At 37.0% G+C, this 24,327-nt stretch overlaps 1 protein-coding gene across 18 annotated transcripts in view; it reads right to left on the minus strand.

The window, feature by feature from the left end:
- The window catches only part of LOC141457520 (CUGBP Elav-like family member 1-A), a 585,923-nt gene that overhangs the window by 413,321 nt on the left and 148,275 nt on the right, over positions 1-24,327 (minus strand). For 15 of the 18 annotated variants that reach the window (XM_074134630.1, XM_074134643.1, XM_074134638.1 and 12 more), the window contains exon 1: positions 15,849-16,324. The exons of 2 other annotated variants lie outside the window; for them this stretch is intronic. In XM_074134630.1, coding sequence (XP_073990731.1) covers positions 15,849-15,851 — 3 coding nt within the window. In that variant the 5' untranslated portion in view covers positions 15,852-16,324. Of the gene's footprint in view, positions 1-15,848; positions 16,329-24,327 lie in introns of those variants that run through there. One more of the 18 variants, XM_074134650.1, reaches the window with a different exon arrangement.

Consider the following 24,327-nt stretch of genomic DNA (forward strand, 5'->3'; position numbering starts at 1 on the left):
TGAACGAACCGGAAGTTTGAGAAATATGTTCGAAAATAAAACTTCAAAGCGTTGCTTTTAGAAGGTAAACGTAACTTCTCTTCTGCTCAAGCAAAATGCACTAAACTTATATTTTTTAAACTATTTCTATCTTTAGTTATCTAATTTAAGTTAAACCCGTAAAATCCAATACTAAAATTGTTTGTCTCCTATAAAATTGAATAGTTCCTTTCAGTTTTACTGGCGAACTATTGTCCTGGAAGAGTGTCGTTATACAGATAAATTTAGGAACTGGGTTTGTCCTGACGATAAAAATAGTTGTGCAATTCTAGCGTCATTGTAATGACATTTTGATAGATTTCCTGTTGTTAAATTACGAAACAAAATGGTTCACGCTAAAATTAGAATTAACGAGATTCTGATGAGGATTCTACTCTAATTATCTATCACTACTGACAGTCTTGAGTTTCTGTAAATTTTTGATAAAGGGATTATTATCGGAGAGGTCCCTTAAGTTCGAAAAAAAGTATTTGGCAAATTGAATGTGGAAGTGTGAGGGGGAAACAAAAATATCAGAATGCATTTGAGGGGAGAATCTTCGAGGTGCGGCGTTTGAGGTGAGATCGTTCCGACCTCAATTCGACGACTGGAACTGCAAATTTTATTAACATTAATCACAACGCATCAACCGCTTATAAATACTTGTAATCCATAAAACTGATGCCAAAGAAGACCTACTTTTCTGTTAGTGCGTACAAAAGGTTCTGGATAACTTTACCTGCAGTTAGCGGCATCCCGAAGACCACTGCTGGTATATCCTGAGTGTTAAGCGCGCTGAGCACTATGGTCTCAACGTCCTATGGCGCCTCAAATTTGGCGAATTGAGCGTTTATTCTACCCGAGTGAATACGCGTTAGCATCCGGTACATTGAAATTACAGACATCATTTTGCAACTGACTTGAGATGGATGTCAGAGACATCGAGAGAGACGAATGTAATGGAGTCGGATTGTAATGGAGAGCAGAATGAGAAATATTAAGTGTAAATCAGAAAGTAACAGTTATAAAATATAAGAGCTATTAGACGTCGGCAGCTAAATTAGTTGACGTTGCTCTTTCTTGACAGCTTGCAAGATGCTAAATGAGATCTCATTGATGCTGTTCAGGTTAAACTGGAGGTTCAAGAGGAAAGAGTAGTGGAGCCAATTAAGTAGGACAATTAATCCCGGTGATTGGGCTCTACTAAAGGAACGAAGGTGAAGAGATAGAAAGGTTACCTGGAGTCTGCGAGAGCGCAGCACAAGTTGTTCAGAATTACCCTCACTGGATATTAATGTTGCCTCATCTGTAGCAGGTCAACTGTCGGTGTACGCCCGCTAGAGCAAGCCTGTAGTCTTGCCGTCCGGGGCCCGCCTTCGCCCACCTAGCTGCCTCAGTCATCTCCCCACCTGCAGCAAGCTCCGTACATTCATAACGTTCACTGAAGCTCATCTTTCTTAACACTTCCCCACCTGAGAGCTCTCACACCGGCGTTCTCTTTGATAAATCCTGGCTAATACTTCCGCTATTAAGCGGCAAAGCCTATCAACGCCAAATTGATAGTTCCCCGTTCCCCACCCCTGCATTCCTCATTGCAATCCCGTTCCAGAACCCTCCTGTTTAAAGAGAGGGAGTTTCTTCCTACTTCTTTGCGTCAGACTAATCCTTCACAGAGCAAGAACATTGTCTCAGGAAATCTAATCATGAATACCTAATTTCATCTAAAGCAACCCATTCTTCGACGCAGTAGGCAGATTATGTTGCAAACTTGTCCTTCCCTAATAATCGACCAAATCTTAAATCCTGATCAGGCCTAATTGTGTCAACACTGGATTCTGCGCAGTTGAGACTCGTTTTTCTCTAACTGAGGCCGGAATCTATTTGAGAGCTTGAATTGGCTTTAAACCGGAAAGCAACATTAGCAAGACCTTAATCCATGGAAAGAGGCTTGATTTCCTAGCAAAGCGTCCAACTGGAGAAAACAGATCGCGAGCGAAGGCTCCGGGAAGAAGCTGCTGTGAACAATCACCAAAACTTGTCTTTGAGGAGTCGTATACAGTTTCTATGTGCTACCTAAAATTCACACTGTTATAACTAATTGGAAAATAAGAAAGGAAAATTGCCCTTATTAATTATTACACAAAATAAAACTCGATTTGAAAAAAGGTGTCCAAAAGAAAATACAAAAAAAGGAACCAAGAAAAGCTAACATTACATTTTTAATAAGGTAATTAGCATCGGGAAAACCCTTTATAAAATGCGCTGAAAGGAGAGTAAGAAAAATGAAAAGAAATGGTAATATTAATAAGAGAAAATATAATTTTCCAAACCTTTGTGGCAACAAGGACCTACTTGTAGCATGAAGAAATGAAGTTAACGTTATCATTTTAGGGGTTCATAACAAATAATTTTGTTGTTTCAGGTGGGCTTCACCGTCGAACTAACGGTAATGAGGCAAACCGAAGCCGACTGCGATATAAATATAATATTTTACGGTTAAATTAGTTTTGCTGCCCCTTCCCCCTGTCCTCTCAGCGACACGCCTTCATTTTTGTTACAATCTGTAATAATTAGGTTGTATGTCAGTACATATTAAATTAAATTACAAATCGATTATTATTAACATTTTAACTAGATATGTTAATAAGTTTATATTTGTTATGGGACTGCTAAATTTAGTCTTTTCCACAATATTATGTATTTATAATCTAAAATGTGAAAACCGTGACGGATTTAATTTGAAATCTATATACACTCAATTGCTTTACGGTGATTAATTCGGTTCGTTTCTTTAAAAAAATCTGAAGTGTCTGTATACTATTCGATATTAAAGCATTCATAAAAAAATATCTTCCTTCATGTGTATTTTACGTGTCCGAAAAGGTTTGTTCCGAGGAGGTTAAAACAATGTTTATAACCTTCTACATAATTAGATAACGTTGTTTTATTACTAGTTTATTATATTCTATTGTATAACTGTGATTTGATATTATGGTGTTTAATTTGGTTTTTCCATTTTTTTTTATAAGTCCAACTTTAATACAGTAAGTACATGGTATTTCTTATGTTATTTGAATATGTTGTTCTAGCTGTATTACCCCTAAGTCCTCAAACTTAATTTTTACCCCCACACAAGCTGGGAGTTTTAGAAAACTCTCATTTCCGGACGTTCTAAAACTCAAAACGGATATTTGCGGTTATGACTCGATACTGAAATGCATCTGTTCCTAGTCAGGAAGAGTTCTAGAAGATACTCTAGGCTCGCCAAGAAAATAGAAGTCGAATGATTATAACATGTAACAGATTTGACACATAGTCGAAATGTTGACAGCGGAAACAAAAGCGATTGGCTAAATATGTGTCGGAATATGTTTGGTATTGTCACAAATCTGCAAGGGAAGACATGAAGTTCTCTCGAAAGAGAACATGAAGTGCGAACTGTTTGGGAGCACTCCAGCTTGTTTGTTTGGATGGCGAAGTCATCGCTTATTGTAATGGCTTTAGCCAATCACCTAGCTCTTCTATACCAACACGACTGCACACTAATCCGCCCGGACAGCTGTACTTAGTGAGTGTACTGGTGAAACTATTAGTGGCGAAGTTTGCCACTATGGGAACGAGCGCATTCTGGAGTGAGCGAACAAACAACTACACTCCAACTGTTTACACATCAAACTCCAAAGTCCATTATGTACGAGTTGCTCCACACACACACATAGCTGTTGAGCTATGCAAAGATTTAACAGCATCTTCTCCATACTAAACTTCCCCAAACTTCTCCCCTGCCCCCTCAGTTAGGGTATTACAGGTTCCCGTTGCCAACTTACATTACATATTGACTATCCCCTCCACGCGTGTCGGATCTCCCACAGATCTTGGTTTTCTTGTAAGAACGTGCCTTCACAACGAATTCCAATAAATATTTCTTTTACAAGTTTTTCTTTACTCACACAATAAACCTCAACCACATACAAACATATTTGTGAAAAAACCTTTTCACCAAAAAGAGATACTTCTCAAAGTACACACATTACAAACGTTCTCTTTAAAAAGAAGAAGAAGAAAAAAAACGTTCGACCACAGTGACTGTGGTCGATGTTGTAGAATCGTTCTCCAAATCAATCTGGCCCACACAAAAACATTCTTTCCCTTCACCATAATATCCACTCCTTATCTAAATATTTATTTATATTTGTTAGACGCCATATTGTTGACGTATTTGCTTTGTATTTAGCGGGGGGATAGTATTGTGATCGATCTCTCGACCGGAAATACTCTCTTGAGGTGTTTTGGCACGGAAGAGTTTCCTTGAATTTGGTTTTCTTTGAATCGGAACCATGCTCACTGGTAGATCTAGGATTATTATTTGGAACACACGTTGAGAAAGCCGCTTTGAGGGCCCAGTTATGGCGTGAGTTATAGTGACAGATTCGCCCACTTTTCAGCATTATAAGAGTGACCCTGAGATGTATCTATATCTTTATAAAATAAGGAGAAATAAAATCATTACATAAAGAAGAAAATCGGCTGCAAGTGCAACAGAATAGATTTTCGAGAGGTTCCGAGTCTAGTTCTGATGACGCTTGGATACCCGCACCTTGCAGAAGTGGCTAGTCCATTTCCTCCAAAGGGTTGAAACCCTATTCAGCCCATCTCAGATTATTTTCAAAGTAATTGATTTATCTATCATCTAAGAAAGTAAAGAGGATTTAGCCAATCAGGACCAGCTACTGCTTGTCATAGTAAATGAGCATAAGAATGATCTTCTACTTTAAAGCGGAAGAAATGCGCTGAAGGCTGTAAAGTTTGAAGAATAAGAACAACGTTTAGGCTCGACTACTACTCCCTCAAGCAACGGACAAAGTACAACTTTCAAGTTATAAAAAATAAGTTAATTAGGCTACAGTGAGAAGTTTAGAGGATATGATAGCGCTGGCGACCCCACTTCCTTTACGCATGCACGAGATTGGGGGGAGGCTCAGCCCCTCAAACCCACAGTCTCAACTATAATGAAGTAGTTTTACAACTTGGAATATAACTTTCTCTAACGGTAAAAAGGGCTCGTGGCCACGCTCAACGGCCAACATCTCGCCATTTCTCCTTACGTTGGCCATCCTAACAACGCTAGTTATGTTAAACAATAAAGTTGCAAGCACAACTTTAACTGTAATAAATAATAATCATAAAAAACAAATGTGTTGAACCTGGGCATTAAAGCGCCATCTTTATTAACAACACCTTCTCAAGACGGTGAAAATGTTACGGATCCACTCTTACACTCAGTTACCTTGCACCCCTTTCTTCCGGAAATGCACCGGTTTTTTGGGCCGCTTAAAGCGCTTTTCGCAAATATATATCTGCGGAAGTTTGTCTAACAATGGTTCATCGGAAGGTTGATGTAAGCTTCTCCTCTTCCCTCGAAAGGGGACAGTGGAATAGCCACTTCTTCAGAGATCATGCGTCCTTGCGGGTTCCTCAGCCTAAGTACCCGCCACTGAAACCCCAAACACCCCACAGAGCTTTCTTCTGTCCTATATGGATGTTAGCGGAAGGTGTAGATATTAGTTATGGACCAGTTAACCTAAACGGAAACCTTCAGAACGATTGCCCTGCACTCTGTACTGTACAATGAGTACTAGGTCGGTTTGGAAAGGCGAAGTATGGCGTCAGGCTGAGGAATATTAAATAATTCATTATAGAAAAAAGTAATTTAGTATTTATATGAAAGCGAATGAAAGCTAATGGTGTGTTGGTGGGCCGCAGTATCGCAGTAAAATAGAGAAAATTGAAGCAAAGCATGCAGATAGAGGCCGATATATCAACTAGAGGCACAGCCAGTACAATTCTAGGTAATAACAGCACACTAACAGTCATCTAGTAAATTGCTTTAAAATTGTTAACATTTTTCTTTTTAATTTTTTCTTTTATCTAAAAGGAAAGAAATAATAATATTAAGTCTAATTTGGCTGTATTTGTCACGCGATACAGCCGTTTCATACAATTTGAATACATTTCCACTCCCCGCCCCCTTTCCACTTACTTTCCCCTCCAAAACAGTCCTACATTAACCACAACAAACATATTTAACCCACCACGACTGGAAGACAATGCCAAATATGGCAGAGATTCTAAGGAAATGCGACTTCCTGGAAATGAGCCCACAGGGTGAGCGAAAGTTGCTTTCTACCAATTGCACTATTTCTTTTTGGAAATGCATGAGCCGGAAGTGAAGCGTGTTCACGTGATATTTAAAATATCTGAGGAGGACATCGGTAAACCATTCAGTGGATCGTGTTTTGTTTTTTATTTCCTCAATAACGGCTCGAAAGAGTTTCGAAACCTAACTTTGTGCGCTAGTTTTATATTATTAGATATATACGTTTTATTTGAATCATTTCTTCAGTGGTAATCGGTGAAGGGAACTTTTGAGGTAGGGGGTGGTTAGGCTGTCCTCTAATGTGCTACTTCTGTACACTGTACAGCTTTACCACCTGCATAGTATTAATAATAATCACTTGAGGAAAAATCGAGTGAGGCCCGGCTTCCCACAGAAGCCCTATTATTGCATAGAATCTAAATATAGTTAAAAACAAACTAGAATATAGGAAAAGTTCGTATTATAATAGGCCGTCTTCTTATTATTACTATATTTGTTATGATTACTATTATTATTATTATTGTTATTATTATTATTATTAATCTGATGCTTACAGATTTTTCCTCGTTCTTTTTTAGGGTCCTCAAAGTATGTACGAACTTGAAAACTGCTAGTAGGGACGATTGAAAAACCACCAGCAGGAAGTTAGAATTACCGAGAACACATAAAATTAAGTTTTCTGATTTAAAAGCTTGAAGTAACTAATTAAAGAAAACATCCTAAAAGTGGCGGGCGCAGAAAGTTTAATTATCGGCGGGCGGCAAGTTGGAGAGAAGCAGCTAGATGCCAGTAGAGTACCTAGACTGGCGAGGATGTTCTCAAAGCAAAATGCAATAAAACTAAACCTCTGCATAAATAGCAAAAGTAGGATTTTGAAGAACAAAATCTCGTGCCGTGAGGAGATTATACAATCGTGTGTTAGTGGAGCCAAGAACAAAGAAGGAGGGAGGAGTTCTTAAGTAGGTGTGGTGGTCCTCTGGAAGTTCCGGGACGCTGAACTTGGCGCCCAATTACCAAATTTCTTCAACTAGAAAATGAACAACTACAACAACTCACACTTGAGGGAGGCTGCAGGCGGATCTTCCTCTTTCAGTTGGTAAGAACTGGCGGAAATCCGTCTTGAACACCTTACTGTTCCCCTCCAGCTTCTACCTCAATAATCCCCATCAAACCCCTAATATTTGAATACTAATTAATTCTTACTAATAAATATACAGTATGAAGTACCCTAGTGTAGACTCTGATTGCTCCTTCTGTGGCAAATTTTCCCGATCCTCTCCCCCTGAGAGCGGCACTTTCCCGGAAAATGCTAGATGTACTCGTATGTGTATGCTATGTACACAAGAGTTTTGCAGAAAATTCACTGAGAATAATTCGGAAAAACCAGAAAACTAATGAAAACTATTTTAGTTCAAAGGCACTTCCATTTTCTTCATTGGAAAATTCATCCTCAAATTGATTCTAATTACAATTATTTAGTTGCTTAGGACAGTTCATTAGGAAAACTCCAAAACGTCACCCTCACACAAAAGCATTTGGAAAACAATTTCCAATCAGTTACTGATGTGCATTCGCACATTTTCAAGAAATAATATATCGTTCAGTTACTTATTAAAACTGATGATTCTAACCTTTCAACAGTTGCACTAACAACCTCCGATGTTTGTTGTGCTTGTTATAGCTTTATTTATTAATTTAAAAAAAATTCTCGTTAAAAACTGAAACTACAAACATTTTTTGCTTTGTTTTTCAACAACGTTGCTCGTTGCTTTTGTAACTGAATATTTAAATAAACGAGAAGGTGGTCCAGCTGGCAGATATTTGTTTGTAATTTTAATTAAACTGTGCGCACGAAAATAAAATTGGTGTAAAAACATTTCACCTAACCTAATCTAATCTAACCTAATCTAACCTTCCAGTTGGTTCAGGTACTAAATTCTATTAGCTATAAATTTAAATCAACATTCCAGAAATGCTCTAAATTTTTTGTAATAAAATTGTATGAACTGAAGTAGGAATCGTTTATCAAAGTTCCAGGTTTGGATGCAGAGGAATTACTCTTCAGAGAAACAGACAGCCAATGGTTATGTCAGCTATTAGTTTTGTTAAATTATTTCTTTGTACACTATCTATGGTGTAAATAAAAGTTTATCTATCTATCTATCTATCTATCTCCTTTTAGGGCAATTTTCCGTCAGCGCTGTTACTGCCATTTCCTTTTGAGCTTTTCCCAACCAAGCATTAATGTTAAGTTTCCTACGATGTTACGTTTCTGAGAGAATTTATGTTCATAAATGAGATAAAAAGAAATATGATATATTCCATGATGCTACTCAATGCGAGGGTGAATTCTTGACAGTCAGATAGAATATCAGATGGACATCATCACAGGGTCATCAGGGAAAAACTAAGTTAAAAGTTGTTGACCTACGAGATAAACTTCTGGAGCTTGCAGGGTTATCCATGTAGTTGGCTCTTTGATCAGAGAGGGGGATTAGTGAGAAATATCATATTCTGGATATGAACGAGAGAGAAAAAGCTGGTGTAGTTGGAGCCGGTTGTTTCCAAGCGCCCGAAAAGGATTTCATTGTGTAATCCAGAAGATAGGACATCTGAAGAAGTGGAAGAGCGAATGATGGATAGGGTCTGCAAGAAGTGGACTGGGAGAAGAAGCAGAGGATTGACGGAGAAATGTCTTGGTTCAGGCGTATATCCACCTTCTTTACTTTCAAAACGGCAAAAAAACGGATATTACCGGAACCACTCAGTTTAGGAAATTCGACGTGATCGCAAGCTTCCGTTTACCTAACACTAAGAGATTTACCAAGCTTTATTCATAAATTTCAATAAAATAAACTTGGTTGGTTGAATATAAATTGTACTAAAATTCTAAAATGTAAGTATAACAATGGAGTAGTAATAATTTTTCCTCAATGACGTTGTTATACGCGATAATAATTAATTATTCTGATTACAATAGGTGTAATTACATAATTCTAAATTATTACATAAATGTGTTTTTTTCTTAATTATTACTTTCTCTAGCTGCGCTTTATGGATTTCTTGAATTAAGATTACAGACTAGGTTCTGCGATTTTTGTTTTTTTGTTTAAGAATTCCTTTCAGCTTACTTCTATGATTATGGCGTTGTCACAAACTACGTAATATTGTTAAGAAATAATTTTTTATAAAACAAAAATAGGACTTTGGTGAAAATTGTATGAGTTAGAGCCATTAGAATTGCGAATGGTCAAATTCATGTTTTAAAAAAAAGTCTAATTCTTGAGATTATTGTTAATATAATTCCATTAATATTCACTTACAATTCCTCTATTAAAATCAACATACAATCAAATAGAACAACTATCTATTCATTGTTTCAGGATGGCTGACAAAATGGAACTGTTATCACTTGCCAAACTGTTATCTGTACATGTCTAGCGCAAACTTTAGCCTGCCTCCATAATCAACGGATTAGACACTATCAAGATTCTATTACCAGTGCTGCCAACTGTCTGCTACTACCGTGTGGTAACTAAACATGCGCCTACAAACATGACTACTTCCTAGACCAGGAGTAAGAATTGCAATCAGTTGCCAGATTGAGCTTCCACAGGAGTTATAGCTTTTTTTAAAGTCACCTAAGTAAGAAAAAGTTCTGTGTCCACATGAAGTTTGTCTGTGCGTTATAAGTAGTTATTTCCAGCAGATAGTATACGAGCGATTTTTCAACATAAAATATTTCTATGCACATGCCGTTCGATTAGGTGCTTTGTGGTAAGCTTAAGTAAGCTATTTACTTTTGCAAAATTTGCATTATTGCTGGTTTATGGTCAAAAAAAAAAAAGGAGTTCTGAAATATTCTTTAGTTAGCATTTGCGGGTTAATAATTTGCTCAAATATTAACGTAGGGAATTTCCTAGAGCTTAGTCTTCAACTAAGCACAGGCTCAAGTTCCTAATGTTCAAGTATTCCAAGAAGATCTGAGACCAAAAATACAATTAATACAACAAAGAGCGGAGAGAAGTAGAGTATTCAGAAAAGAGAAATCCGGACGAACAATGCCATTGAGATAACGCTGGCCAATTAGTGCCAGAAAAATAATGGAGCACTTATCTTCATAAAATTATAAGTGAAAAATAAATATAACAGTTCTAGGAAACAATGAGCTCGCTAATTACTTACTTCCGTTTTATTAACAAACTTCTTAAACAACTTTCTCATTCTCTTCCTACAGTAAGAGAAATTATTGCCGTTCGTCAATGGAGTTTTCCCAGTTCACATTAGAAAGTCGGCGCACTTCTCTGCTAGTTAGAAAGAGAAGAGCCGATATCCCTTTCTCTTTACCCATAATGCCGTACTACTTCCTTATATAAACTGCAATAGGATTTTAAAAATGTAAAATTGGAATCAAATTATAAACAAAGAGTAGAAATGGTGTACAAAATAGTTGAACATTGAGCAGTCAAATTAGTGACCTCTCCTCACAATTAGTTCCAATTAATTGCCTATTTTCAGCGCTACTTGTCCTCACTAGAAATTACAGGTAACATGAAGGGAATCAGGTTATTCATGAAGTTTGGAAATTAACATTAAACAACAATTTAAAACAAATAATAATCGATAGCAGATAAATAAGTTCTCCTATTAATTGTAAAATTTAAGGAGCATTTCCACGCCGTGCGTGCTTTCATACAGCATGGAATCAATTTGATGAGAGATTGAATCCTGAGGGAGTTTTTAACATTCTTCCATCAGAACAAAGCTCCAGTCTCGGGCGATTCTTCTGTGTTGATTCAACAGGAGAGTTCGCCCCACGCATGCTGGCCGCTTTAAAAACCCAATGGCAACATTTTCCAAACAACTCTTGGTCGAGCATTCGTTCTAGGGACACAGCCTCTGAAATAATGCCCATTATCTAGACAGCGGCTATTAAAGGCAATTCTATAAAAAATTAATTCAGTCCGAGTCTCCAATTCATTCGATGACTCCGCCACCGCCATAGTTCCGCTAGACACATCTCCCCCAAACCTTCGCCCACACGATAGTGGAGCAATCAAGAAAGTTCTGAAGATCTACACGATGAACCCACTTCCTCAATACACCTTGAATGCATCAGCTATCACGACGCCTAGAATGTTAAGAGCATTTAAGGGTCTATGTTGCAAGCAAAGGACCCTTAAATAGCCACCGCCTTGGCTTAGTATGACATCAGTCTGGAGTATCATTTCCTCAGCATTTGGACTCTGATAGGATTAACAATATTCTGTTATGAGAGTAAAGAAATTAACCCTGAAGGTATCGGAGATTAGAACGAATTAATTCTCCCGTGCAGTGTGTGGAGAGAACTAGACGACAAGCACGATAGGGGGGAGGGGTCCCGGTTTTCTTTCCATCCAGTATTCATTTCACTGTGAGTTACGCCCACAAATAATTTGGTTTTCTCTGTACATCCTCTAGTTTGGCCAAAAGAGGGTTTCATCCACAATACGATAGATGCGTCAACTACCTCCTTCTTGAACCCTTGCAAAACCGGAGGATACATCTTAGGGAGCCTCTAGTTAATGATGATTGAATTTAGGGAGGAATCCTTGCAGCCACTAGCTCCTCCCCTTCGTCATTCAACTTTATTTCATTCACCACAATCATTCCCGTAATTCCGAATCAGAAGGAACTTGTTAAACTACTTCCTTTACTAGATTTTTAAAGCTTTTTGGGGGTTTTAGGTTCTTTTTCTACACACAGGAAACAAGAATTTGGGGGATATCTGAGTCTTTAGCTGCCTGTGTTTTCCCTTTATTACTGCATTGAAACTACCAAGTAGTGAAATCCCAAGAAGGAGACTTGTGTGAGATTTAACTTACAATTTGGAAAGTTCCAGTCAGAAAGCAAATTATTGAACATACGTTATTACAGGTTTTTGACCTTGTCTTTTTAGTTGTTTATTAGAGATTTATTATTTTATCTAACGGTAGTAAAAAAAATATAAGAAAAGAGAAAAAATTGTCTGTAAATTAAATAATCTAAAACTAGTATTGTTAAATTAAAACTAGTTATTATAGTTTATCTGTATTACGTCACTATTTAACCCATATAAATGAGATAAAGGATATTTATTGAATGTATTTATTGGAAGAATGAGAATCTGGAATTTATAATTTTGCATCCAATTATTTATTGTTAAGTTAAAAATTATTTATATCGTAAATTAATAGCAAAAGACTTTAGATCCATAAAATTATAAATCGTTTCCAAGCAAATATTCTATAGCAAGGCTGCCCACCATATGTTTACACCGTTAAATACTTATCGCACTGTAGCCTGCAGCGATCTAGCGATATTCTCCGAATAAAGGATAAAAACAGTAAAGTCAACTCAGTAATTAAACATTTGTTACGTACTAAAATTAAGAATTTTTCTATATCAAAATAATTAAGAATAGTAAAGTGTTAAGTAAAGTAATCGCCTATTTTTTTCAGGCGGGGCTTAACGTCCATCTACCAAATTAGGTGTCGTGGACCGAGGCGACTAACAAATATACTTTACTGTAAATTTCTTTGATTAACCATTAAATAAAATCCAAGGCCTAAGACCAGGAATCGAACCCAGTACCACAATACGATAATTAAGAATAACGAGTGCCCAAATTTCAAAACAGTGAGTGCGTTATTTGTTTTCGAACGTGTGTGTGATTTATTCAACATTTGTCACATGCTCACATGAGATCATCTACAATCTACAATCAGGAAAAGTAAGATATATTCAAAATCTATCATTTCCATTTTCCAATCTTGTGCGCAAAAGTAAGGTAACTAAACTATTTGTCTAAGAAAAATTTGTTTTTTAATATTCTACCTATTGATCTGGCCGTGATTGTTCCAAAAAACCATTATAAAAGCAATCCAGAACGAAATCAGCGCGAAGAAACTGCCACCTCCGTATTCTTAAACCCCAATTATATTAAGGAGCTCTCATAAATTGGCCAGTTGCACTATTGATTGAAAGATGGTTTGATTGATTTTAGCGATTGGCTATAAAAAATTTGTAAGAAATGTGTGATGGCTCGCGATCAACCGTTCTATGACATTATCTACCATTTAAAACACGCGTTCGGCTTTTCTAAATAAATAAATAAATCATATAAATTATATCAATTTCCCACAACTTCGTCCGAATGAGATTTGCACTACTTTTTTTTTTTGTTAAAAAAAAATCATTTTGTTTTTGTACAGATTCAACAGCAGCAGTTAATTTTAATGATTTTTTGTGGAAACACCGCTGCAATGACAGCATCCGGAAGGACCACTGTAAAAAGCACATTGATTTGACCTGACGGAAAAGAGATAACTATAAAAAGGCAATCTCTCCCAAATAGTTGTAAAAGAATCTAAAAGCTAACATTTGTTTAAGTGTAAATTAATTTAGTTATATCTGCGTGTCAGTTTAAATTATTTAAATTCTTGTTAAATTACTAATTTCAGACTTTCACGCTAATCATCTTTTTATCTTCAAATTCTGGTCCTGATTTTTATCTCTTAGTCCGTGTCGATTCTCCACAATACAGACAGAACCGTCTGTCCAACTTTCACATTACAAACCTCAGCAGTTCGGATCTGCGCCGAGTATCAGCACTCATCCGTTGTACGTATAAATCTACAATTGCTGGGTTAGCGATCTTTATTTTACTATCGAATACTGAATAAAGAAGTTAGACAAAAGGCAAAATCAAGAAATTATCTTTTTTATAAGCCTAAAGAAAAGGCTCAAAATGGCGAAATCAATTCAGGGCGTCAAATACGAATTGAAAAATTATTTTATAGCATCTAAACGGTTTACAGCTTGCAGAGGAAGGTTTGGTCTAGATTACACTTATAACAAATTCAAGCAATGTAATAATAATACGAAGAGAATTAAGAAAGAATTAGAAATAGAAAGAAGGAATAAAAAGAAAAGTTAATAAGACTAAAACTTAGAAATAAAATGGAATTAACAAATCAATTTACCAAAATAGCGCTGAACTTAGAGCATGACTAACAAAGAATACATGTTCCTTTAATTTAGTTAAATTATTAACAGAGTGGAAGTAGGTATTCCATTTGATCTTGAAAACATAAAGCGGATCACAAATAAAATTTAAATAACAGTCTAATGAGGACCATTACAAAAAGAGGACTATCATTGTCAATTTGGAATTACTAACAGTGCCATTTTTATTAAATTCTTGACTTATATGCTCCAATAAACGAATCCAGGATAGCATTGCGAATGGGCTTGAACGAATCCAGGATAGCATTGCGTTTAAAGTTACTGTACGTTTCCAGTGAACCAAGAAGACGTATCTTCCGAAATAAACATTAAAGGAAGGATTCTCAATAAGCACAGCCTCACGATAGATGGAAAGTTGGAAGTGAAACGTTTTATTTCGCGGGACGGCGTTAAGACGAGACGCGCCTTACCGGGTGGCCCTTATACAAACCTTCAATACATAAGGAAATGCAAGGAAAAAAATTAACAGTCTGGCGTCCCTCGAAGACCACTTTTTTTTATCCGTCGCAGTACCATAAACTTCCTCTTGCTATTTCTAACGGGTTTTCGTTTCTCACCCATCATCAGAGATTGATTCAGCATTTGGTGTAGAAAATTTGAGTGCTTCTACTTTTCAGCCGTACCCTCTAGATTTGCAGATTCAGCAAGTATCATCAGCTGAGTCAGTAAGTGAAGTGTATGACAGAATTAAATTTATGAATCAAATTCCCGACAACCATCGATGAATAGCTGTGATGATGGACCAAAACCCCAAAACCGGAAATAGAAACATTATGCGTACGGCTGCTGATAAAACTGGCGTTATCATCTAGAACTGCGGGGACTAAGCACAAAGTTTTACATGAATTGCAGTTTACTACCTCAAATCAAAAGACATGCGATCAGAGATCTTGGTTCCAGAATTGTTCCATTTAACAAGGTCTGATGATACGACAAATTGTAGCGCTCAACCATGAAGTGCCCTACTATTTTTGCAAGTACCATAAAACTATTACTGTTCTAGGCTATTCACTTCCATAACCAACAGCACGGAAGATGTCTTCCCCTAACAGTTCGTCAAATCTTTGCGTCTTTTAGCGCGTTTATCTAACCAAGTTCTGATTAGCAGTATCGTGTTAATTGCAGTTTTTTTTAAAAATAAAAAAAGCTCTGTACCGAGAGTTTAATTTCAATACATTTTTTTAAAAAAACATGATTTAATGACTCAAGAAAAGCAGCTATGAATTTTTATTGGTCAAGCAAATATTGCTATTAGAGGAAGTGGAATAGAATGAGGGACTAGCACGTGGACATAATATCCCAGATCCAGGCGGCAGAGCAATACGACACTGTCAGCTTTATACAGGCAACTGAGTCAAGTAAGCTTAGATAGTGCTGAGCTTGCGGTTACACATTTGCTTTCTTATCATCAAAAGATATTATACACCCTTACCCCGCCTGCCCTGTATACTCAACAATCTGTTCTCCCTCCTAAAACTAGCTATATTCTCTACTTTATTATCTCAACAAATATCCTGATGTTAATGCCTGTCTCTATTTATTTAATTAATAAGACTAATAATTACTCTGAACATTATTAACTAATTAAATATAAATAACGATAAAATTTACACACAAAAATACGAACCATGTATGGTTTAGGATTACTGCCTCGAGCGAGGAGTTGATCGCTCGCGATTTCCTCTATCGTATATACTTTGGCACAATTTTTATTTCTAATATGTTCGTGTTATTGTTCTTTAATTTAATAGAACTAAAAACTCAAAAACAAAACACAAAAAACAAAATTCTAAATTTAAAAATAAAACTTTTACAATTAAACACACAATATCTGATAGTAAAAGTACCTATTTAACTAATTTAAAAAAAAAAAAAAAAAAAAACTTGGAATATTTTCTGTGATCCTGGCGGGACTCTGGTTGCAAATCAAGAACAATCGCGAAACTTTATTCAAAAAACTAATCGCCAAAACAAAATTAAAGAACTTAAAAAAAAAAAAAAAAATGGTAAAATATCGGTCAAAAATATTTTCTCAGAGAAGATGTAACAAGTTGCGAGAGTTAGTTGGCACGGACGCGACCTCCACGACAGTACACTGACTAGCGCCTACTACGGACTGTAGGTTAGGCATTAGGAGAGCGTCGGCAGCGTTCGCCATGGGTCGGCCAAGTTCGACACCAGTCCACTCTTCTTACAGCGGCCATCCCCTCACAGAATAACGAGAAATATTAAGACGGGGGCTGCTGCCAGATGGAAGAGGCTGGGTTTGTGCATTCGAAGGGTGGCTGGCACTCTACTCTGTTCGCCGTCTTATTAAGACCGGATTGCTAGCGAACGAGCAGATTTTTTGGATTTGGATTTTTTCACCGGAAAACGTACGACTTGACGTGAAAAGTTCCATCTGTGGAACATCATAATGAACGTTGGGCAGACAGTTTTTCCATTTTCTCTAAAAGAATTTCCACGATTAGCAGTTATCACTCAAATTTAATAATAATAAAAATCTTCAGCTCTCCAGAAACTTCAAGTATAACAGAAAACTATAACGTTCAGTGAGCTTTGGTTAACCGAATTTGTGCTTACCACACCAAGCATGCCAACCAACATCATCAGGAAGTTGCTAAGTATTGCTCACTTAAGCCTGAGTTGCTCACCTAAACCTGGTTTTCTCACTTAAGTCTAGGTTGCTCACTTAAGCCTGAGGTGCTCACCTAAACCTGGTTTTCTCACTTAAGTCTGGGTTGCTCACTTAAGCCTGAGTTACTAACCTAAACCTGGTTTTCTCACTTAAGTCTAGGTTGCTCACTTAAGCCTGAGGTGCTCATCTAAACCTGAGTTGCTCCTTCACCTAAACCTGATTTTCTCACTTAACTCTAGGTTGCTTACTCGGAGTATGTTTCTCAATTACGCATGGATTTTTCTCTTTAAACATTTATGGATCGATTTTTCTCAAAAATGCCAGAGTTAACAGTTCATGACTGGCATTCTCTTTCAGGTTGCTCCCTTATACCTGGAAATTGCGAGATGAAATACACCTTAGGATTGAGCATGATCAAATTCTGATTCATGGATATACAAGCGACAGCTTGAAAACGAATCTCATTCACATCTGCTGTTTTCCGGAGTAGCCAGAGACGTAAGCGGAATATCCAACTTTTCCTTCAACGATTTCATGTTCGGAAATTTGAAGAGCATGATTGCAATGGATTGTTATTGCCACTGTGTGCGACACCTCATTCATGTCTCTATTCTGTAGTGTTATTTGCAAGTCTCTTTTACGAGCATTTCTCTTGAAATAGCTACTAAATTCAAATTTGTTTATTTAAAAAGGATTCTTGGATTGTTTGCAACAAAATGCTCCGCAGTGATGCTGACTTTAAACAAAATAGTATTTGAAGTATTTTCTTGTTTTAAAAAAGAGAGTTGGCAAATTAGATAAACTTGCAACTTGCAAGGGAAATGATGCAATTTATTCATGAATGTGACTCTTCCATTCAAATTTGGAATTTTACTGGTGTATTGAATTTCAGCGGTATCACAAAAGGAATAAGGCTGTACACTACTCTTAAGGTGTGATTCAAGAGCAGTAGACGCGAATAATCCTCCTGCTGTCAAATTTTAAATTTCAAAAAAAGTTAAATTCGTAAACCGGAGTAAAAAAAGAGTCATGTGAGTGTTCAATCAGAATTACGCAACACTACTATTTGGCAGGGTGACATGAAAGACTTGGCCAGGATGCCAGGAGGAAGCAGAGGGTTTCAACCCTCCGCGCAAACGAACAGGTAGTTCTTATCACCACAACCTGGGACTAAGATCTTACATTTTTATCTCAGTCATTCCTCCAAAATGAGATGGCCGACGGTGAAACTTTTAAAGGAATATCGGAGGTTCCATGTCCAATTTTCCGGACAATCCAGGTTTAAAGCACCTTGAGGCAATGTCTGTGACAGTCCTTCTGTTACAGCAGGTAGATTCTGTACGCTGATTACATAAATCTTACACAACAATAAGCTCTATGCCTTGAGGATAAAACAGTGGTACGTCGTAACCAGTGGAAATGGAAAATGCGGTCATTACAATGAAAGGGCTGTCAAAATGGGTTACGTCATAAGATGTCTTGCCCACGCCTCGATCATGTGACTTCATTGTTTAGAAATAATGTTTCATTACGTCATCAAATTACATGAATTGAATATTTATACTTAACAAAAGAGCTTCCTGCCGTTTGCCCCTCCCCCCACAAGACTGGGAACGCCGGGAAGCCATTTCAGAAACCACGTTTCCATCCGTCACTTGAAGGGAAAACTTTTATAAGGTAAGAAGGTAGGTAGATTTAGCCTTTTCGACCAAATGATTAGAAAATGAGAAGTGGCCATCTGAGTGTAACTTTGGTATAAGAAAGTAGAAATCGGAGTGAGCTAATCTTGCGCAGACTAGGCCTGGCACAGAGTAACAAGGAGGGGACATTGTAGAAATTCGACAGCAAGCAAGGCTGCATGACTCACAAGGAAAAACACATTCTGTGGAGGGAGCATGGCTTAGTTATTTCTAGATCGTCTGGATACGAGGTCGCACACTCCTCGACGGAAGGACAGCGGTGGTGAAAGTATTGCAGTGAGAGAACAATCTGTGTTGCTCGCCTGTTATGGCAACACTCAACAAATAGAAAGTAACTTCCTATTTTTAGGCACTTCCTCTCTTCTCGCTCGCGAAATACATAAAACAATTCTTATGGAAATTCACAGGTAACATCTGGTTGGAGTGGAGGTAGGAATAAAGCGGAGCACCCGATCTCCCAGCCCAAGAAGTGGCAGCATTATACAGGACTCGCAGGTAGAGGGTGACGGCGGCTCCATCCCCGTGTCTCTTGATCTGCAAATCAAATCTAGGGCTCAGTTCGCAGCTTTTCTTTGCTTTTTTTGTTGACGAAGGGCAGGGGGGGTTTATTTGCTTCATTCACTCTTTGCGCCATTTCTTTTTCCCGCCAGATGGCGGCAAAATGTTTAACTGTTCGTCCAATCTTGGTGCACGGCCTTCATGGCAATTAAGACAAATATCTAATTTCAACTGCCTCAAACTATTCGCTACGAGTTTCGCCGACCACTCACATTATCAGATAGAACCCCCCCCCCCCCCCACAAACGCACACCACTGTTTTGAACACAGATTTAACTTTTAAATCCCAGACAAGAAAACTACACTTATTGGTAAGAGGTAAGGCTGCACCTATTGGAATTATCGGTAACAGGAAATGAAACAGTCTGGCCACAATTCTCGACTTTCAGTTTCTCTTACTGCGGATCCTCGCGAATCCTATTTTATTATTAATAATATAACGCAGTTTGTTAAAGCGTACACCATACTGAACGGCACCCCCCATTGGGAAGCCTACCCTCCTCATCATCCGTTCTAAGATGATTTCCACAGAGAAGTGTTTAAAGTAAAAGGTGAAGTTTACGGCGAACTCTAGGAGCTATTTTCGAGAAAGTAAACATCCGCTGTGTAAACAAGAACTTTCAGTTAAGAAATTTTATTCAAACTCGTAAATTATAAAACATAATTTAAAGCTCCTTGACAATCACTAAACATAGGTGCGTACATTAAAAGGATATAACACTTTAGAGGATAACTGCCTAATCTCTCTCCTCGTGAGCAACTTAACTCACTTATCCGGGAAGAATATTTCGAAAATGAGCGTTTCGTTTACATGTTTTTAACACGAAGTTAAACAAAAACAGAAATACTCAACTCACTTTGGGAACTGCTGAAAAGGTTTTAACTGCAAAAGGGAAACACAAGTAAAAGATATTTTTGCTCTCTTTCGCCCTAAATGCATACATTTGCCCATTGTTCCCAACCTGAACAATGTAGCCTTGTTTAAAGCCGTCCATTAGAGTTCTAACCACATCCTGATTCCTTCAGGACTACCAAATACCACACAAATTTAATTATTATATAGCCTGATGTTTGCATTGTTTTTCGGAACACTAAAGCCTACGTTAAATATTGATCGGACACAATCGGTGGGTAATTTGGTTAACTCAATTCTGTAACAAGTTTAACATAGACCAGTTTAAAAGGTCACGGGTGAAAATAGCGTTTACGAGTATGTATACTAGATAGCATGTCCCATATAGTTCAGCTATCGTTCAACTTCTCAAAGTTCAACCACAGTTCAATACTGAATTAGCGCGTTACGTTTAGAAGGGCTGTGAAGCGAGCATAATTGGGTTTACCTTTATTTACTCTTTCTTTGCCCTTGCAAGGGAAAATCAGCTGAATTTATTTATTGAAGTCTGCAACAGTAAGATGCGTTTTGAGGTTTCCAAAATCATTATCTCGTTTGTAAAAACGTTTTTAACAATAAAATGACGAATTATAAGCGAGTTTACACACATCCAAACAAACTACCACTTTTTTAAATAAGTTTCTTTAATTATTATTGTATATAAGTATGAAATAAAACAATATATATTAGATTACGGAAGTAGATTTAAATAGGAAACCAAGCCATTTCTGGAACACTCTTCCAACTTTCTCTAGAGCGCACTGCAAAATTTGTTTATTAACATCGAGTAATGAACCTGGAATATCTTTATGGATGTCAATCGATTTCATCTTTAACGTTTATCCCTTATCTTTGGCTCTATCTTTGTAGACAAAACTTTTAAACTTTTACCTTTTTTTTTAGTTAACTTATCTCATTTTTAAGACCCCCAAATAAATTAACTAGAAGCAAAAAAAGATAAAGCTACAATTAGTAAAATCTTGCATTTCCATGATACTTATTGGCACAAACATTATGAAAACTGCAAATATTTAAAGAAAAAAGAAAATATAGACCCCCCATTTCACGAAGTTTGTCCATTTAAAATTGCATTAGAATAGGCGTGACCAGTTTTGTTGTGGGCGTAACCACCTAACACTAGCGTGGCATCCTATTGGCTGCATAATCCGCCGACATTTCGTACTTTCGTACTACATTGAGATTGGCCAATTCTTTATTAAACAACATCTTAATTTTTTTTTAACAATTCCCCTCCCCCCGTAGGTATTTGATGAATTATCAGAAAAGGCTATAAAAAAAGAACATCAAAAATACACTAGTAAAAGCAGATGTTTGAGAGATGGGTATTTCAAATAACATGAGCGACCTAATTACTCTTTTAAATTTAACGGGAATCCAAATGGTAAGTAACATTTGAAATTTAATTAAAATTGGTTGAGCAGAAGTGCCACTGTATAGTTTTTAGCAGTTTTTCCAGAAAAACCGTTGGAACTGTTTTCAAGAAGAAAGTAGAGAAAAGCTCCAATACTTGAAATTTATATGAAAAACAAAAATCCGATTTCTAATAATGGTGTCGCTTGTTGACTTTAGTTAGGTTTAGACTAAAACTTTTGTAATAAGGTCTAAATTAAATTGCTTAAAAGTTAATGAAAGTAGACTTGATTGCTGTTTTATAGTTCGATAAATTAAAGCGTCACAAGATTACGAACTTTTCGCCACAGTCACCTGCCGCTGAATACAAAAATTCTAGTTAACGCCGTCCTAAAAAGCAGCTGATAGCGGCTAACTTTAATTTGAAATTCATAAAGTTTGCACTAAAGAAAACAATTCCTCATTATATTGATTTAGAAAGCAGTGTAACGACCCAAATGGCCAACTAGATTACGGCTCTGCAGTAATGGCCGAATGATTTTTCTTAAAAACCAATTGCATTGAGTTTTCAATTAAGAGTTAAACAATCTGCTGCAATTACACTCTTTATATAATTAATTCTAATTGAAAAGTAGAATGTGAATAAAAAAAAGTCTGTGGCGTTGAATAACATGGGCGCATTCACTACGTGCATAAAGATGAAGAAGATGGCGTGCTGTCAGAAACAAAGTAATGAAAGGCTCAACATCCGTTATGGAACCCTTTGATGAGTTTCCAGAAACATGACAGAAACCTGGAGATAATGGTTCTGTATGGTCGCACTTCGGGTTGGTTGATTTTCACCGGACTAGAAATTATCGTGGACATCCCATTTTAGAGGGAAGTTCGCCGAATAGATGAAGTCTCCTGGGAAATCGTTAAGCAAGTATGCAGCTGCAAAGAAAATCATTAGTACCATTTTCGTGTTAAAAGGCCAAAAAACTGGAAAATGTTATCAACAGACTGGTCAGTGATTGGTGTTTCTATACCTCGTCAAAGAATAGGCCTAACGGAAGATAGGCGTTTCATTTCCTTAGAGATTGTGAGACAGTGTATTTCACTGAAATGTGGCGAATTGAAGGAATAGCACTTGCGGTTTGCGGATTTCGTCTAGAAGCTTTTGCCAGGTCTGATGGTGGCTTAAACCAAATAAAAAAACTTTCAGCAATGTCTCATATTGTTAGTAACCATCCACAGACTGACGCACTCTACTTTCAGGAACCACTTCCTGCAATTCCACAGATTTCAAAACGAATATTTCCGGTGAAAACCGGTGCTTTGAATGATTACGACCCTAACACCGCTAACACTCTTCAGCGTGGGTACGTTAAAAGTGTTAATTTGAGGTCAACTGGGAGATACCGTAGCTGTGGAGAATATGAATGTTAAAACCTCATATTTTGAGTTGCACCTTAATATTATGAACTATATGAACTCTAGCCCAAAATAATATAACATCTGACTTTGTCTTGAACTGGGTGGAATTTCGACCTAATGTAATTTCACCTTTATAAATGAAATTGTGCCACAGAAATTAAAGGGAGGTTAATTTCCTTGCCAGGTGTATCGCAGCGGTTCGCTCAAATTAAACTGCATGCATTATTAATTATGCTAGTGCAACCTATTTACATATGTATGTATAATTGATAGGTGTAGTTTCTTTAAAGCTCAACTCGCTGGAGAATTTGCGCTCTTGGTCACTCCTTGCCACCAGTTAATTCAGATTCCACTTATTTATTTACTGATTTCTACATATTCTCAAGGGCGCATACATATTTAATCTATGTATGTATTTATAATACAGATACAAAACGTAGAAACAGCGAGAGGTAGCATTTAGTTTTCTATTTACAGTGTATTGTTAGTGTTAGTCGAGAAAGAGCGTTCTTGCGAGTTTGAGAGGGGGGGGCGGATGTTCGTTCACTTTCTGCTAAATTATTCCTCACTTTGTTTTACTTTTAGACATGAGCACTCCGGAAATAGAACAAGTTGTTTTATCTCTCTGTTCTCGGAGAAAGAGGTCGATTTTTCAGGTCCTTTGAGAGCGAAAAGTTGTTTCCAATATTAGCGCCTAAGGACAAAAACGCTCTTCGCAATTTTACCATTTCTTTAATTTCTTCTTGCAAGAAAACGCTCAACTCATCTTAGCGACATGAATCTACAGTTTAAACTAATCGTAGCCGTGTTTCCTTCCCCTCTGTTCTGGGATATTTCAAGCGAACTTTGTCCCACTTACCTTACAGCTTCAGTTAGTGAGCATAACGTGAATCACTTACTTCGTGTGACGTAGAAAATGTTACTCTACTCACCTGAAACAATTAAATAAACAAACCAAAATATTAGAATAGCAGAAAATGATACTTTTAACTAAAAGATGGCGTGACAGCCTTTTTTAGTCGGGGGGGGGGGGGATAAACCAAAAAAGGGAGTAAAAAATTTGGAACGGTCACATCCCTAACTTTTTCAGAGGAATTGAAATTTTAAATCGAATTTTTCCTATATCAATCGAGTTATCGAGTTATCATCGATCCCAACTCTATTTCTTTAATTGGAAACACCCATTCTTCATGTCATTTTCTAAAACTATGTTTTTTTCTCTCTTTTAAAAAAAATGATGCCTTGGCCGAGATTTCAATGGTAGGGGAGTTTAAATAACATTTAACTTGCTTTGCATTTAATATTTCTAATTTTTGCACGATATTCACTCAGCGTACACAATTACACAGAAAATAGGACTTAATCTTTTCTGTGAATAGTAAAACAAGTTTAACAAAGGAATCATAGTTTCCTTATTAAGTTAATGCCGAGTTCCAGGTTTCTGCACTATTATTCCCGGTTAAAGGAGAATTATTAATACCCTTTCTTGATTTATCAATGTTATTGTTCCTTTATTCTTCAGTCACTTCAG

The sequence above is a fragment of the Rhodnius prolixus genome, unplaced genomic scaffold (assembly GCF_049639745.1).
Source record: "Rhodnius prolixus isolate KJV_2025 unplaced genomic scaffold, Rpr scaffold_22, whole genome shotgun sequence".
In the NCBI taxonomy this organism is placed as follows: Eukaryota; Metazoa; Arthropoda; class Insecta; order Hemiptera; family Reduviidae; genus Rhodnius; species Rhodnius prolixus.